The sequence below is a fragment of the Leuciscus leuciscus genome (assembly GCF_965113295.1).
Source record: "Leuciscus leuciscus genome assembly, contig: SUPER_11_unloc_6, whole genome shotgun sequence".
Lineage (NCBI taxonomy): Eukaryota > Metazoa > Chordata > Actinopteri > Cypriniformes > Leuciscidae > Leuciscus > Leuciscus leuciscus.
In genome coordinates, this window is record NW_028118541.1 from 26604 (window position 1) to 46289 (window position 19686).

Consider the following 19686-nt stretch of genomic DNA (forward strand, 5'->3'; position numbering starts at 1 on the left):
AGAGTGTGTCATTGTTCTCTACAGGTTGAGGGATTGTGGAGTCACAGATGAAGGTTGTTCTGCTCTGGCTTCAGCTCTGAGATCAAACCCCTCACACCTGAGAGATCTGTATCTGTCTGAGAATAAACTAGGAGATTCAGTTCATCTGCTCTCTGCTGTACTGGAGGATCCTCACTGTAAACTGGAGAAACTGGGGTAAGATGAACTCTCTGATAAACACATATTTTGTCCTTGGTAAATATATTATGTATTAGTTATTTAATAGTTTTTAACTTTTTTACTCAATTATCACCAACTTTGCTTGTTAAACTCTAGCTTGTTTTCGGGTCCAACCAAACAATTACACATCCACACAACACAAATGAGAGACAAATGAATACATTTCATTGAGAGCTCATTTTCTGTACAATTATAGTTTGACCAGGAAAACCAAAACCAGTATTTTTATGTGTGATTCATAGACACTCAGTTAAACAATAAATTACAAGTGATACTTACTTCAGTCCAAATGCACAATAAATAAATATTCAGTTAAATCAGTGAACATCACAGGTGAGCCAATGCTTGATTAAACATGCTAATCCTAAAACATAAATGTTCTCCCCAGTATATACAGTACTGTGCAAAAGTCTTAGGCATGTTAATACCCCCCCCCCCCCAAAAGATGGTTTTAAGTCAGTTATTTATATATTTTGCTGTAATGTGTCAGTAGGAAATATCAGTTTAGATTTCCAAACATTCTTTTTGCCATTAATTGTAATAATCCAGTGAGATTTGTGTATGCACAAGGAATCTGACAACAGCCGGTATGATCTGATCTCACCATCATCGAGTCCGTCTGTGATTACATGAAGAAACAGAAAAATGATTAACATGCCTAAGACTTTTGCACAGTAATATATAGTATATATATATAATTACTCCACATCACAAACAAGACAAAACATTACACAAATACACAAAGTATAAATGTTATATTAAAACAACAGTGTTTTTGAACTGACAGAGTTACAACACCCACAGACTTCCATAGGAATCGAGGAATGCGGAAGTAAAGTTTTGTATTGCAGTAAATATCATTACAATAAGGCAAAACAAAACTATAATAAATGTCCTATAGAACAGAGCACAATATAAAAAAGGAAAAATAAATAGAAAAAAAATAATAATATCAGGGACAAAAAGGTTTCTAATAATTACAATTTCTTTAATAAATTGATTAATCTTCCACTTTTCAATGTTGACATTCTCTGATCCTCTTCGGTTTAAAAATGACTGAACACGTTTTTAATTTAATTGTTTTGCTTCATCTGAATGGGATGACACTTGGTGACGTTTGTTGTATTAGCTTTGTGAACACACACAAAATAATCATAGACATGATTCGGATATGGTAAAGGGTCGTAAAAAAAAAAAAAAAAAGTGTCACACTTAGGGATGGGTATCGTTAAGGTTTTAACGGTATTACTACTCTTACCGATACTCCTTATCGATCCGGTACTTTAACGGTATTCTTATCGGTTCTTTTTGTTATATTAAAAAAAGGGGAAAAAATTATTTAGAACATAATTAATATTGCTTTATATTTTGAAATGTAAAATAAATATCTATAGCAAAAGAAAAAGCAATGCTTTAACAAAACAAATAAAACATGTATGTTATGCAGAAGGGTGCTGGCTTTTGTGTTTTATATAGACAGACAGGACGCCAAAAACAAAGTACAAACACATGGTCAAACAAAAAAGTATACAATAAAACAAATATACAAATTATATACCCAGTGCTTTAATTTCAGTAATGTCCACTGACATTACTGTTCAGGAGTAATATGGGTTAAAAAGACATCTAATAAAGTCAGATGTAAAATAACACTGCATAGTTTATCATAGATAGATTAAAGCTTATATAATTCAAGAGCTGTGACTGATTTTCTCTTTGCCTTTTGTTGTTTGATTCACATTAATGGAGCAATCGTCAGCAGGATTATTAGACTGCTGCCTCTTTAAGACCAAATGCAGATCTAATCATTATTAAGCCTCATATTTTCTCCCAACTATTTACGCCGATTTAAGACATAAACTGTATTTAAGTGAATAAACTGTTTAAGTGAATCTCCAAGACGGCCATTTTGACATATTTGTGTATTTGATAGTTTAGATGCGCACACGAAGCCCAAAATATATGTTGCTGCTTGTCTCGTTGCGGTGTGTTTCAGAGCGTGCGCCGCATTTTGGAACAGCGTCTATTGCGTCAATTTTGGTACTTTTAATAGCCTTTTATTATCAAACGCGTCTCGCAGTTTAGCAAAAGTATAGACTACATTTTACAACAATCACCGATCGTGCAGATTCTGACGTTACTTTTGGGTTTTAGGGAGAAATGACAGTGCATCGCTCTGTGAAGGGAAGGAAGTTGCGCTGGAGAGAATGTGGCTTTAGTTTTTAATGGTTACACCTCAAATATCTTCTTTTTTATAATCATTGGAAGCCAAAATCTAAATCTAAAATAAAATTAGTTTAATATCAAAGATCTAAAGTGTAACCTTTTGAATGTTCTGTCCTCATCGTCACTCATTAAGCAGGGCTGTTGTGTTGCGCGCGCCGTGGCTTTGCGTGAAAGATCGCTCTCTCTCTCTCACACACACACACACACACACACACACACACACACACACACACACACACACACACACACACACTCTATCTCTTTAGCAAAAATGCATCACAGACAAATGGTTCAATATTATTATATATAGAAGTGGCTGGCGAGATTAAATTCGCAAGATAATAATTTCTTAATAGCAAAATAGCACGTGCACTTTCATAATTTCTCTAGTACCGACAGCAGAACCGATAACGTCCGAGCTTAACGATCCAGCGGTCTTTCAAAATTCAGCACCGGGGCCCGTTTAATACCGGGTTTCGGTACCCATCCCTAGTCACACTTGGTTCCTTCAAAAATGACCGACAGGAAATGAATGGGAAATACGAAAACTCAGAGAAACTTTTGGTGGTACAAACTACAAATCAGCCGCTGTGCAGAAAAAAAGTGCACAGCAATGAAACACACACACACACACACACACACACACACACACACACACACACACACACACACACACACACACACACACAGACAGACAGACACACACACACACAGACAGACACACACAGACACACACAGGCACACACAGACACACACACACACACACACAGACACAGACACAGACACAGACACACACACACACACACACACACACACAGACACAGAGAGAAATGAACTGGTAAGACTGCAACAGTAAATTTTGAGAATATGCGTAATAAAATCAATAAATGAAGAAAATACAAAAGAGACTCTCTCTCGCTCAAACACACACACACACACACACACACACACACACACACACACACACACACACACACACACACACACACACACACACACACACACACACACACACACACACACAGAGAGAGAAATGAACTGGTAAGACTGCAACAGCAAATTTTGATAATATGCAAAATAAAATCAATAAATGAAGAAAAATACAAAAGAGACTCTCTCGCTCAAATGCGCACGCACACACACACACACACACACACACACACACACACACACACACACACACACACACACACACAATAATTGTTTGGTCTTTTTTAGCCTAATAGGTGTTCCTGATATCTGCTGCATATGCAACAATACATAAAATAATTACAGTTTGTATGTACATAGTTAAAATAATATTTATTATTATAATTCAATTTTTATTCCTGTTTTTTAACCTACAGTTTGATAATGATTGTTTGCTGTTGTTATTTTATTGTTTTTGCTGTTAGATCATAATTGCTGTTCCCTTCTGAAGTTTTATTACCATTTATAGAATTAAACTGAATAAAATACCAATTAATTGCAAAATGTCTGTATAAAGTGTTTTGAATTATCACTATCCATCCCTTATTTTGTTAGATTTTTTTAATTATCAAATACTGATTAACAAAAATGCTTGCTTTGTGTTCCTTTTCTAACCAAACATTATTGTTTGATTGTAATCATAATGCAAAACCTGATACTTATGTAACAAAAATATCTAAACCTTAAAAAAAATAGTCTTTTAGAATGTCTAAATATATATCTAAATAAATTTTAAAAAAACTAATAAAATGGAGAAATCATGTCTAAAAAAAACAATGGGAATCAAAAAGCCTCTCTATGTATTTATATAGGGAGCAACAGTACAGCCTACAGGCGGTTACACGACATTACACAAGTTTTTACTTTTTAACGCCACTGGATGACGCTTTTCTCACTTCAAAAAATGGATTTTAAAGGCCTGCACTAATGTGACATGTTGCATTTATTGAAAAATAATAATAATACAAATAAAAATATGAATTCTAATGGAACAAAATGCTCATACATTTTTTTTTTAGTAGTACCATAGAAACCGTTCTAAATTCGAAATAATAATAAAAAAATATTATTGAACAAAAATATGACTGAATTATAAGATTGTATTAGATTGCTACGAAACTATTAATTAGCAATAGCATATATTAGCATGCTAAATGCTAAGCATGAAATCCAATTGTAATATAAGTAATAAACATATTAGAATTATTTATTTATTTTTAAATGGCCATTAATGGATCGTTATTGGACAAATATTTAGAAACAAAAAATATCTTCAAAATATTAAATTAATATTATTGAACCAAAATATAGTACATTTAATTGATAAAGTTACACTTCAGGTGTTATTAATGTTATCTCTTTATCACTCCATAGTTACAGCACTGCATGGTATTTGTCCCTCAGTTTCTCCTCAAGTTCATGGGCAATCTTTAATAAAATATTAATTTTACACACTGTTTACACAGCGTCATTGTTCTCTACAGGTTGAGTGATTGTGGAGTCACAGATGAAGGTTGTTCTGCTCTGGCTTCAGCTCTGAGATCAAACCCCTCACACCTGAGAGATCTGGATCTGTCTGAGAATAAACTAGGAGAATCAGTTCATCTGCTCTCTGCTGTACTGGAGGATCCTCACTGTAAACTGGAGAAACTGGGGTAAGATGAACTCTCTGATAAACACATATTTTGTCCTTGGTAAATATATTATGTATTAGTTATTTAATAGTTTTTAACTTTTTTACTCAATGATCACCAACTTTGCTTGTTAAACTCTAGCTTGTTTTCGGGTCTGAAGAAGGAGTCCAACCAAACAATTACACATCCACACAACACAGATGAGAGACAAATGAATACATTTTATTGAGAGCGCATTTTCTGTACAATTATAGTTTGGCCAGGAAAACCAAAACCAGTATTTTATGTGATTCATAGACACTCAGTTAAACAATAAATTACAAGTGATACTTACTTCAGTCCAAATGCACATTAAATAAATATTCAGTTAAATCAGTGAACATCACAGGTGAGCCAATGCTTGATTAAACATGCTAATCCTAAAACATAAATGTTCTCCCCAGTGTATACAGTACTGTGCAAAAGTCTTAGGCATGTTAATACCCCCCCCCCCCCCCCCCCCCCCCCCCCCAAAAAAGATGGTTTTAAGTCAGTTATTTATATATTTTGCTGTAATGTGTCAGTAGGAAATATCAGTTTAGATTTCCAAACATTCTTTTTGCCATTAATTGTAATAATCCAGTGAGATTTGTGTATGCACAAGGAATCTGACAACAGCCGGTATGATCTGATCTCACCATCATCGAGTCCGTCTGTGATTACATGAAGAAACAGAAAAATGATTAACATGCCTAAGACTTTTGCACAGTACTATATAGTGTATATATATATATAATTACTCCACATCACAAACAAGACAAAACATTACACAAATACACAAAGTATAAATGTTATATTAAAACAACAGTGTTTTTGAACTGACAGAGTTACAACACCCACAGACTTCCATAGGAATCGAGGAATGCGGAAGTAAAGTTTTGTATTGCAGTAAATATCATTACAATAAGACAAAACAAAACTATAATAAATGTCCTAAAGAACAGAGCACAATATAAAAAAAGAAATAGAAATAGAAAAAAAATAATAATATCAGGGACAAAAAGGTTTCTAATAATTAACATTTCTTTAATAAATTGATTAATCTTCCACTTTTCAATGTTGACATTCTCTGATCCTCTTCGGTTTAAAAATGATTAATCTTGCTTCATCTGAATGGGATGACACTTGGTGACGTTTGTTGTATTAGCTTTGTGAACACACACAAAATAATCATAGACATGATTCGGATATGGTAAAGGGTCGTAAAAAAAAGTGTCACACTTGGTTCCTTCAAAAATGACCGACAGGAAATGAATGGGAAATACGAAAACTCAGAGAAACTTTTGGTGGTACAAACTACAAATCAGCCGCTGTGCAGAAAAAAAGTGCACAGCAATGAAGGAGTGACGCAAATAAGACCCCCCCTCTCTCTCTCTCTCTCTCTCTCTCTCTCTCTCTCTCTCTCTCTCTCTCTCTCTCTCTGTGCGCATGTGCGGCGTGTTTGTGGGGAGCGCGTGAGCAAGGAGTGTGTGGAGTTGCCAGTGGTGGAATGTAACGAAGTACAAATACTTTGTTACTTTACTTAAGTACATTTTTCACGTATCTGTACTTTACTTTAAGATTATGAAAGTTATGAGGTTATGAAATGTCTTTCTATGTTTGTTTTTCTATCGTCGTCGTCAGCTTCTCATATTTTTTAAATTAATGTCTAAAAATATAAAAAGAAGGATAACCCAAAAAAAGCCTGAGGCCCGGGCCGCATGTGAATTATGACGTGAGAATTGGCCCGAAGCCCGGCCCTAGGGGCATAAATAAGTCAATAATAATAATATTGGCACGTCGGGCTCGGGCTGAAATGCAGGGCTTTAAGCACCTAAACGTGCTTGTCTCAAACGGAGCAAGGTAAATTTCTGCGAAAGCGCACGAGCCCCTGCCCCTCCCCCTTTTCAACATCACCTGTCAGTTATCACAACCTCCACAGACGCACGAAAGTCAAGAAGCACCTTCTCTGCAGCATCGAAGTGCCTTCACTTGTCACAGCCAGGTACCGATACTGTTTTTCTTAAGCTTCGGCTCTCAAACTAGTTAGGTTACTTAAAATATATCCATAGAGCCAGCCTGACTTAGGCAATAGCCGAAATTCTTCTGCCGTTTTTATAAAATAAGCTATCACAAGTAGCAGTCACGTAATTTACTAGTACTGTTTTGTAATTTCATGGCCCCCTATGAACTGTAAATAAAATCAAATTATCTGATTATTAAAATGCCTAAAAATAAATAAATACATGCTTGAAAAAAAGTTTTTCACCTTCTAGTGGTCATTATACATAAAAAGATGCACCAGATTAATGCATTTATCTTTGAAATGTACAAAATGTTCTTACGGGGGGGCATGCCCCCGGACCCCCCTAGAGGTACCGAGCTATCGGATTTTGCTACCTCCGCCTCATTTTCAGCCAGGAAAAACCTGATGTTCTTAAATCTTTAATTAATAGACATAGTCTTGTAGATTTGTGGAGGGATGTTTATCCTCAAGTTAAACAATATACTTGGCTGAAAATTAATTCAAATAAGGTTTCTGCTGCCAGATTGGATCGTTTTTATATTGAGGAATGCAATAAAGGAAGATTTTTTAGTAATCGTATTTCCCCTACATCTATATCAGATCATCATTATATCTCTATGTCTATGTCTGTCTTGTCACCTAAATCCTATAAGTCACAGTGGCACTTTAATAATACATTACTTCAAGATCACATCTTTGTGCACTCTTTTGGTCTTTTGTGGAAGTCTTGGAGAGAAGAGAGAGGTAGTTATTCATCTCTTAGTCAATGGTGGGATCTGGGAAAAGTCCAGATAAAGGTTTTTTGTCAACAATACACAGCAAATAATACTGAGAACTTGAAAGTGAAGATGAAGATGATAGAGCAAGAAATTCTTCAACAAAGTCTCAGCAATCAGGGAGGAGGTGATATCATTAAAGAGAACAAAGGCCTTTTGAAGGATTTATTGGAAGAGCAGGAGAAGGAGACACTTGTCAGAACAAGATATGTGAAGTGCAATGAAATGGATGCTCCAACTGCTTTTTTTTTTCGGACTGGAGAAAAAAATCTAAAGAGCAGAAATTTTTTCACAAACTAAAACTTCCTAATGGCAAAGAAATAACCAATCAACGAGAAATGATAGTTTCTGCTATTTCTTTTTATGAAAAACTTTATCAGTCCGAATTTTGTGATGAAGTAGCAGTTGAAGAACTTCTTCTAGATCTTCCACAGTTGTCTAAAGAAGAAAAGATGGAATTGGAAGAATTCTTGACTTTTGATGAGCTTTCAAGTGCTGTGCAAGGGCTGAACAGTGGCAAATCTTCTGGTGTGGATGATCTCTCTGCTGAGTTTTTTAAAAGCTTTTGGAATGTGATTGGACATGATTTGTATGATGTTTTTTTGGAGTCCTTTAATCAAGGTGTTTTACCCCTAAGCTGTCGGAGGGCAGTGTTGACATTAATCCCTAAGAAAGGAGATCTTGGACTTTTGTAGAATTGGCGCCCTGTGTCGTTGCTGTGTACTGATTTTAAGATACTGTCAAAAGCTATAACTAATAAGTTGAAGAAATGTATGGCAACTATAATTCATGAAGATCAGTCATACTGTATCCCTGAGCGGACAATTTTCGACAACTTGTTTTTGCTAAGAGACATTATTGCAGTTGCTAAAAAACATCAAATTGATATTGGACTCTTATCTTTAGATCAAGAAAAAGCTTTTGACAGAGTGGATCACTTTTATTTACTAAAGACTCTGAAGGCCTTTGGCTTTGGACCACAATTTGTCTCTTGTATTAAACTGCTTTACAGTGAAACATCTAGTATGCTTAAGATTAATGGTTGTCTAACTAGACCTTTTGCAGTAACAAGAGGTATACGACAAGGATGCCCTCTTTCAGGACTTCTATATTCAATTTCTATTGAGCCTTTGTTGTCACATTTGAGGAAACGACTATATGGATTCTGTATTCCTGGTTTTCCAGAGATCCCACCTGTAAAACTCACAGCTTATGCTGATGATATAACTGTTTTCATAAGGAACATTGATGATATGGCTGCTTTGACTTCTAGTTTGAAAACTTTTCAAAAAGCTACATCTGCTAGAATCAATTGGGATAAATGTACATCCCTTCTGTTAGGCGAGTTGAGGGATATAGATCCTCCTCAAATCCCACAACAATGTGAATGGATCAAAGATGGTTTTAAAGTTCTTGGGATATATTTAGGATCTGATACTTATATGAAAAATGATTGGGAAGGATTAGTTGATAAAATTGTGGGGAAACTACAGAAGTGGAGATGGATTCTCCCGAGGTTATCTTTCAGAGGGAGATGTTTAATCGTTAATAATCTGGCAGCCTCAATGTTGTGGCACAGATTTACAGTGTTGAATCCCCCTGAAGAGTTATTGACTGGTATTCAAAAAGTCTTTGTTAAATTCTTTTGGGATGGTTATCATTGGCTTCCTCCTGGAGTTTTGTATCTCCCAGTTGTAGAAGGTGGTCAAGGACTTATAAATCTGGAGGCGAGAGTTAAGACAATGAGGTTTCAAACATTACAAAGGCTATTATATTGTTCAGATAAGATACCCTGGATTGCATTAGGTTTGTCTGTTTTACAAAGTATTGGGGGAGTTGGATTAGCTAAGCAGTTATTCCTAATTGAAAAATCTGTCCAAAATCCAAATCCAAGAGTAAGTGTTTCTTCTTCTAACTTTTATGTAACTGTATTAAAGGCCTGGCAAATGTTTAAAAAATTGAGAGATGATGATAAACATTATGGTGTTTTAGAACCATTGTTTTTTAATCCTCTCTTTAAAAGGAATTCTTCCATTCTGAGTTCAGTAATTGACAAGTTTTTAAACACAGGAATAGCTACTGTAAAAGATTTAATTGATTTTTCAAAGGGTCAATGGTATACGGCTAAATCTATAGCTAATAGAGTTGGGCTTAGATCAGAAAGATGTGTTGAAGGGATAATTGGAGATCTTAAAAAATCTTTTCCTCAGTCTTTCTTGACCTATGTAAACAATTTTATTGAGAATGATGAAAGGCCTATGATTTTTCCAGATCTTCGAGTTAATATAAGTCTTGATTTGGATGAAGATTTAAATGATACTTTATTGAAAAGATTTGAAGATGTATTGTTTCATAATGTTGGCAAAAAGATATTATATTGTATGTGTGTGAAATCCTTGTTTTATACTCAATTGAAAAGATGTGTTGATACTAAATGGAGAGAACATCTATCAATTTCTTCGGAAATAACTCCATCATGGAGGTGTTTGTATAAGCCCCCCATTCCTAAGAGGTCTGGGGACCTCCAGTGGAGAGTACTCCATTGTGCGGCAACTAACAGTTTTGTATCAAAATTTAATGAGATGGTTTTATCTGCATGCCTTTTTGCAATATTCTCGATACTGTTTTTCATTTTTTTTGTGATTGTTCAAGATTAATTCCTTTGTTTGAATTGTTGGATAAAATGTTTACTAAGCTTGGTTTTATGTTTACAAAAAATATGTTCATTTTTGGTGTGAAGTATAAGAAAGAATGGAAGGTACAATGTACACTTGGTAATTTTCTTGTGGGACAGGCAAAGCTGTCTATTTTAAAATCCCATACATGTAAGAATGAAGGAGAAGATGCTGATTTGCTTGGAATGTTTAAAACTCTTGTAGAGGGCCGGGTTGTTATGGAATATGCATACTGTAAATTAACAAACACAGACACACACACACACAGATACAGAGAGAAATGAACTAGTTAGACTGCAACAGTAAATTTTGAGAATATGCGTAATAAAATCAATAAATGAAGAAAATACAAAAGAGACTCTCTCTCGCTCAAACACACGCACACACACTCGCACACACACACACACACACACTCACACACACACTCACACACACACACAGAGAGAGAAATGATCTGGTAAGACTGCAACAGCAAATTTTGATAATATGCTAAATAAAATCAATAAATGAAGAAAAATACAAAAGAGACTCTCGCTCAAATGCGCGCACACACACACACACACACACACACACACACACACACAAAGAAATTAACTGGTAAGACTGCAACAGCAAACTTTGAGAATATGCGAAATAAAATCAATAAATTAAAAAATACAAAAGATCTCTCTCTCTCTCTCTCTCTCTCTCTCTCTCTCTCTCTCTCTCTCTCTCTCTCACACACACACACACACACACACACACACACACACACACACACACACACACACACACACACACACACACACACACACACACACACACACACACACACACACACACACAAACAAACAAACAAACAAACAAACAAACAAATAATAATTGTTTGGTCTTATTTTAGCCTAATAGGTGTTCCTGATATCTGCTGCATATGCAACAATACATAAAATAATTACAGTTTGTATGTACATAGTTAAAATAATATTTATTATTATAATTACATTTTTATTCCTGTTTTTTAACCTACAGTTTGATAATGATTGTTTGCTGTTGTTATTTTATTGTTTTTGCTGTTGGATCATAATTGCTGTTCCCTTCTGAAGTTTTATTACCATTTATAGAATTAAACTGAATAAAATACCAATTAATTGCAAAATGTCTGTATAAAATGTTTTGAATTATCACTATCCATCCCTTATTTTGTTAGATTTTTTTAATGATCAAATACTGATTAACAAAAATGCTTGCATTGTGTTCCTTTTCTAACCAAACATTATTGTTTGATTGTAATCATAATGCAAAACCTGATACTTATGTAACAAAATTATCTAAAACTTGACAAAAATAGTCTTTTAGAATGTCTAAATATATATCCAAATAAATAAAAAAAAAACGAATAAAATGGAGAAATCATGTCTAAAAAAAACAATGGGAATCAAAAAGCCTCTCTATGTATTTATATAGGGAGCAACAGTACAGCCTACAGGCGGTTACACGACATTACACAAGTTTTTACTTTTTAACGCCACTGGATGACGCTTTTCTCACTTCAAAAAATGGATTTTAAAGGCCTGCACTAATGTGACATGTTGCATTTATTGAAAAATAATAATAATACAAATAAAAATATGAATTCTAATGGAACAAAATGCTCATACATTTTTTTATTTATAATTATTGCATATAGTACCATAGAAACCTTTCTAAATTCGAAATAATAATAAAAAAATATTATTGAACAAAAATATATTACATTGGTTTTCCTGAAAAAAAAAAAAAGCAAAAAAAAAAAATTACTTTTTAAGGCTTCGGCCACTTTTGACTGTGAAGGAGCCAAGTGTGACCCCTAAACGAAGAGGACCAGAGGGATTTACAGTAAATCCAAAATTCGTTTTAAAATACAGAAAACAATGCACTGAAAAAGTGTGTTGGATTTAAATGATTGAATCATGCACATCAGTTCCAGATGAACCAATTAAGTTCAACAAAGATAATTTGTTCACATAATGTCAACATCGTGGAATCAAGTCATTTCCAAGTAACCCAATGAAGAAGTTTTAAAGTGATTTTAATATGGTTCCCTAACTGGATTAATTCATTCAATTTCTTATATTTGTGTCACATGACTGAGTTATAAGATTGTATTAGATTGCTACGAAACTATTAATTAGCAATAGCATATATTAGCATGCTAAATGCTAAGCATGAAATCTAATTGTAATATAAGTAATAAACATATTAGAAAAAAATATTATTTTAAATGGCCATTAATGGATCATTATTGGACAAATATTTAGAAACAAAAATATCTTCAAAATATTAAATTAATATTATTGAACTAAAATATAGTACATTTAATTGATAAAGTTACACTTCAGGTGTTATTAATGTTATCTCTTTATCACTCCATAGTTACAGCACTGCATGGTATTTGTCCCTCAGTTTCTCCTGAAGTTCATGGAGAACCGGCATCCTTTATAAAGCAGTGTAGGATATAGTGGCATTGCTTGTCACTACATTCAAATCACATCACACATTGCAATCTTTAATAAAATGGTCATTTTACACACTGTTTACACAGCGTCATTGTTCTCTACAGGTTGAAATATTGTGGAGTCACAGATGAAGATTGTTTTAGGAAGATCTTGCATTCGTTTGAGAGTGCTTATATTTAAATTTGACTTTGTGATGTTTTTTACCCATGTTTTAATTTTTTAACAAAAAATGATTTGTGATCAAGCATTAATTGACGGACCCCCTGCAGTACGGCTGCGGACCCTTGTGTTAAACTGATCTGATCTGAACTGAGAGAGTGAAGAGTGTGTCATTGTTCTCTACAGGTTGAGGGATTGTGGAGTCACAGATGAAGGTTGTTCTGCTCTGGCTTCAGCTCTGAGATCAAACCCCTCACACCTGAGAGAACTGAATCTGACTGGGAATAAACTAGGAGATTCAGTTCATCTGCTCTCTGCTGTACTGGAGGATCCTCACTGTAAACTGGAGACACTGTGGTAAGATCATATATGACTCACACATGAAACACAATGTAAAGTCTCCTATATTTGAAATGTTCAGCCTTTTTCTGCTGCTGTGTTATTGAGCTTATTGAACTGTAAGTGATTTGTAAGCTCACGCTAAATCGTCCCAAAGTCCGGCATCCGACCAGCGCGGAAGGTCTTAACTTGTTACTGTCCTTTTCTCGAGGCAAAGTATTTTTTGATTAAAGGTGAACTAAGTAACTTTTTTTACCTTAACTGAACAGCTTCGGAGTCATTGGAATGGTTATATTACTTATTTCGGGTTGAATGGTGGTCGTTTCGCACCCCCCTGGTGCCCGTGAGCGGAAAATCCGCACTTGCAACTTTGAGCCGGCGGGCCGCTGCGTCAGGAAGTCTCGCGTGATATCAGGTCTCGCGATGTAAACAATTGCTTTACGGCCAAAAGAAATCTGCTAAAATGCTGTCATTATTGCGCTCCCTCACGCTGTCCGAACCCGAATGAAGAAGACGTTTTAAAGAACGTCCCATCTGCTTTGATGTCGTTAATCTATAGCCTCTGGTGTCTGAGAATCACCAACGAGTTTTTACAACAGTGTTGTCAAATATCTATTCCGAAGCTGTGGGGGGAGCTCTAGCGAGAAACCTGCGAGCAAAAAGCGAGAATACAGCGAAGAAGTCCCGAAGCTACTGGCTGTGTCCAAATTCAGGGTCTGCATCCTCCTTAGGATCCTTCCTACCCGGTTGAAGGAGGAGGGGTCCTCCGACGACCGCAAAACCCGGAAGTCGGTGTTTGTGAATTTGGACAGCCTACCCTTCTTTCAGTTCCCTCCCTTACCCGTTGCTCATATCCTGTCGCCTAGCAACCGTGACATAAACACTTCTGTCTGCTCTTTCGTCCCTAGAAGCGTTAAAAACAGCTTCAATCACTAACAAATTAGCTGTGTGTAAGGGGATATTCACACAGGCAGTAAGGAAGAAGCTAGTTTACTAAAGTAATGTTGTTTTTTTTACATATAAACGTACAAATGTAAAAAAAAATGCTTAACGCTAAAACAAAATGCCTAACTAGACAACCACTGAAAATGTTTTTTTTTTTTTTTTAAACCCAGTTTTTAAAAAACTTACATCGAAAAGCATACTCCTCTCCCTCTCCCTCTCCCACTCCGCTACCGCTCGCTTCGTCCGCCATTACGCTCTGCCGAAAAGAATTATGGGATAGGTAGGACAGGAAAGGATCCACCACACCCATCCTTCCAATTCGGGGAAAATGAGGACGTATTTGTGGGCCGCATTTGAAGGATCCTACGAATTTGGACAGCCTTCGTCGCGGCGCTGTGACGTAACATCCTTCAAATGAGTACTCCGAAGGATGTAGACCCTGAATTTGGACACAGTAACTGAGTGCTGCTTTAATTGGCGGCGCTTGGTTAGTGCGTAATGCATTGGTCAATAAAAAGTCAGCGTTAGTTTTTTTTTTCTGACACCCCATGAAACACGTAGATCAGCGGCCCATTTGGTTCTTTTCTTGATTGACACTGGGCTAGCCCAATCACACCTTTAATGTGAAGTATAGAAATATACTCTTTCAAGTATAGAAATTAGTACAAAACTAATTATGAAAGTTTCCTTTATTTTTCAGTGCATTTGTTTTACAATATATGGCTATTACTATCATGGGATTAATATTATAACTATTATTATGTAGTAGTAATGTAGACAGACACTGTAACTAAAATAATTTTCACCAGATTGATGAATTTAACATTAAAAAGCACTCTCTCTCTCTCTCTCTCTCTCTCTCTCTCTCTCTCTCTCTCTCTATATATATATATATATATATATATAAGTTGATTGGATTGGATTTTTTGCTGCCGCATCCTTCTCACCTTTTTTACCCCTGACCTGTTTTCATGCCTGCCAACAATAAGAAATACATGAGGCTGAAGATCTCTCTCTCTCTCAGCCTCACGGGCGAATCTGAGGTACAGAAAAAGGCCTCGAATTCCCTGCTGCATTTCATTAAATAGCCAGGACCTCTCTCACTTGGAAATATCTTTTAACAATGGAAATTTGCATTCAGAGGTTACACCTTTGGGTGTTGGGAGACCATTTGTCTAGAGGCCAACCCCTCCTAGTGTGCTAGTTATCCATAAACTCTCAAAAACCTTATTACCTTTTGTTTTACTTATTTGGAAACGAGACATTTGTACCAGTCGCACTGTGACATTTTAAATGATACCAAACATGAAAAATACTCTGTGATAATCATTCACATTAAACTATACATTTTCTTGGGTGATTTACATGTGGTCTCAGCATGAGAGAGGGGGAGTGAGGAAGAGGAGGAGAGATGTGTTCTGAGGTGTAACTTTGCCTCACAAATGCTGAGTTCAAATGGTAATTTCCAGAGAGGTCCTTTGTCCTCTCAGGGTCTGGGTGCTCCCCAAACAGACTGTCCGGCATTTCCTAATTGATCAATTCTTACAGATTGAACACATGAGCTGCTCTTCAGGAACATGATTCTGCAGGACTGAGTCACTGAAATACACACTGTCACATCACAATCAACACTTCAGTCTCTTGATTTTAAACCGACTCGATCTCAACACATTCAGAACTGAGAAATGAAGAACATGCTGGATTTATTCTTGCAGTTCATCACGTTCATCTTTCTGCAGGGACTGTTTTTTTAAATATTCTTTACACGATTAAAACAAATCATTACTCCATACGTACTGTATTAGTACAGATCTAAAGACTAGATGTTTAATAATCACGTTTTGAGCTCTTTGACATTTTAGATCTCAGTCCAATGATCCATCAAAACATTTTATTTGTGAGTTTGTAAGTTTATAAGTTTGTATTTTCTCTTTAATAATGGATTCACTGCTAAACTGATCTGAACTGAGAGAGTGAAGAGTGTGTCATTGTTCTCTACAGGTTGAGTGATTGTGGAGTCACAGATGAAGGTTGTTCTGCTCTGGCTTCAGCTCTGAGATCAAACCCCTCACACCTGAGACATCTGGATCTGACTGGGAATAAACTAGGAGAATCAGCCGTGAAGCTTCTCTCTGATCTGAAGAATGATCCACATTATAAACTGGAGACACTATATTGTAAGTAGATTATTTACTAAAGATTACAAAATACAGTAATTTGTAACATATTTCTAAATAATTTAGAATACTTTGGAATACTAATAAGGTTTGTAACACAAAGGGTCCACCAAACATAGGACTTGGTTTTCCCCTGCATATTATTTTAATGACATCAGTTTTACACAGTATTTCTTGAAGAAAACAAAAATATTTGTAGTTTTTAGTAAACATTTAGTTTAATATTTTAGTAAAATATTTGTTTTTTTTATATATATTTTTTTTTTTTACTTTTTTTTTTTTTTTACTGATGCAACACAATGCAATAAAAGCTGGGGTGTGTAAACTTTTTAAATTGCATGAACAGGATAAATTGTAATTATTTTGTCTTCTGTGAAACCGGGAAGTATTCGCTTCTGAAGGGCAGTACTGAATGAAAAAAAAAAAGATGATCTTTGAACAAAATGTACACATCATCATAATCCTGTTTAAAGTTTACACCCCCTGCTCTTAATACATCGTTTCCTCCTTAAGCATCAGTAAATGTTTTTACCTTTTGTAATAGTTGTGTACGAGTCACTCAATTGTCCTTAATGTAAAAATATGGATCTCAAAATCATACAGTCATTGTTGGAAAGGTGTCAAATATGCAGAAGATTCTGGAAAACCTAAAAATGTGCAAAACCTGGAGGATTTTTCTGGAGAACAGCGAGTTTAACTGCTCAGTTATTTAGATCCTGTAATAAACATTATTTGTTCTCATTATTCTGAGAACACACACAGTCTCTATGGAATGGACTACATATGCCGTATTATCATTTAATCAGTTAGTACATAGATGTTGTCCGACAGGAGGTCCGCTCTGACTCTCGGCTGCAGGACATTGTCACAGAAGAATCTAGATCACTCCCAGAAAAGATTACAATTAATTGCGAGAGTAGTTTCTGTTCATCACATCATTCATATAATGCGAATAATCGACTGAACCTTTCGTTTCCACGACGATAAGTGGGAAGTGTTCCTGACACGATGATCTGTTCACAATGGTCTTGATCAGGATCTTCTTCATCTTGTCGTTCACCCGCGTGCAGAACAACAGCTCTGATGTTCTCCTCACCTTTATATCTCTGGCTGTAATATTAATGTACTCTGTATGTATCTCTGCCTGTGTTTGTTCTGAAATGAATCTACTGATGTGATGTGACCGCAGTAATGTCTCATACTCCATATGTGACTCTGTGTGTTTAATTGTAGTTTAAGGATCAGCTGATGGTGAATAAGGAGCCGCTACAGAGACATCACAGTCACACAGTCAACAGAGACCGAAGACACAGAGACCGAAGACACAGAGACCGAAGACACAGAGACCGAAGACGCAGAGACCGAAGACACCGAGACTGAAGACGCAGAGACTGTGACATTACTTTTTTTTTTTTTTTTTTTTGTATGTGCAGCTGCAAGTTTTTTTGTTTGTTTGTTGTTGTTTTTTTACTTTTGGTTCAGATCCAAAGACAGTTTGAAAAAGCATGAAACCTTAATACATTTTCTTTGTGTACAGGAATGCACCCTTATGTCTCTTATGAACTGGTTTTACATTTATCAATGGTGAAGTTGCTCGGAAGTCATCATCTAAGAAATTCTTCTTGAACTGAAAATTTGTTTTGTTACTTAATTATTTAAACTTTCATGATGGTTTCACATTGCGACATTGTTTTTCTTTAACCTATTCTACACTTGTAAGTTTCACTCTCGGTCCCATCACCGATCAGTAAAAAAAAAAAAAAAAGTGTTTTTTGTACAGTGTATTTACATAATAATTTGAATGTAATAAGATAACGTTCATTTTGGATGAAGACTTATTTAGCCTACACAAAATGATCATATTCATCTGAAATGATGGGTCAATCTGATGATCATCATGTTCACAAGAAAGCAAACAGAAGACAGAGCATAAAAGATTATTGAATTTACAGTTTGCTTGTTTTTGTGTGTAACATGATGTTTATTCATTTATTCTTATTATAGAAGGTATAATATCTCACCACTGTAATAGAGGAAATGCAAACTGTCAAAAGTAGCTCTCATTTGTCCACTGGCCAAAGTGTTTTAAAGACACAGCTGTGCAGTGTTGAGCTCACTGCTGTCCTGGGACACTTAAACCATTGTGGAACATTACCTTGAATATGTGCAGGAAGAGCTTCTCTGATCTGATCAAACTCTGTTTCTGTGCAAATCAATCCATGCATTATAACTGTAACCATAATAATACCAGGCATGTGTGACAGTGAGTATCTGTTGTCTCATTTCACTGGCCAGCTCTGTGTAATTCTCTCTGCAGTGGCTCTGAGCTCCAGTCCAGGGCTGCGTTTCCCAGAAGCATTGTGAAGTTGATCGTGAAGACCATTTGCCACCAATGTCCTCTACGATCAACTTATCTCACAATGCTTTGGGAAACGCAGCCCAGGTTTTTCTCTCAGATACCCAGACATTGGCCTATTGTGAGAGGAGATTTCTTTGTACCGCATATATCCAGAGTCTTTATTGCGCAACCACAAACTCTAAAATACAAATCTGGCAATCCCCATTCCCCAGGTTTAACAGTTTCATTTTCAATACTCTCTACCCAGGCTCTGGGCAGACTTGTCTTAATATTTTCACACATCGAGTCCACTTTTGACATTTCGATTTCATCATCCCACTCCGAAACACAATCATATAAGGCTCTATTAGGTAAGAACCCTCTTACATCATATGCTATATCCTTAACTTGTCTCACTCCTGCTTTCATATACAATTTGTCATAAAACACTCTCTCTTTCATTCTAAAATTTGGATATAAAAATATTGGTTGTTTTAAAACTTGATTTATATTTTCACACTCATACTGTATATTTCTGTATATGACCTCTGCACACACACTTAGCACTTCCTGATAAAACAGCGGCATTTTGTCATACATCGGCTTTTTCAATCCCATAAAAAGCCCTTCTTCCCCACATCCACTACATTTGTCCAGCACATCCTTCATATAACCTTTCCATCCATACTCCACTTTATCACATAAATACTT

General features: G+C 35.7%; 1 protein-coding gene across 1 annotated transcript in view; it reads left to right on the forward strand.

Moving 5' to 3' along the window:
• Window positions 1-19686, forward strand: part of LOC309510262 (ribonuclease inhibitor-like) — a gene marked incomplete at its 5' end in the record, with an annotated part of 331533 nt that overhangs the window by 21449 nt on the left and 290398 nt on the right. Inside the window, 3 exons of the mRNA XM_082191275.1 lie at window positions 25-195; window positions 4899-5069; window positions 13363-13533. Of these exons, the coding sequence (XP_082047401.1) occupies window positions 25-195; window positions 4899-5069; window positions 13363-13533 (513 nt within the window). The remainder of the gene's footprint in view (window positions 1-24; window positions 196-4898; window positions 5070-13362; window positions 13534-19686) is intronic.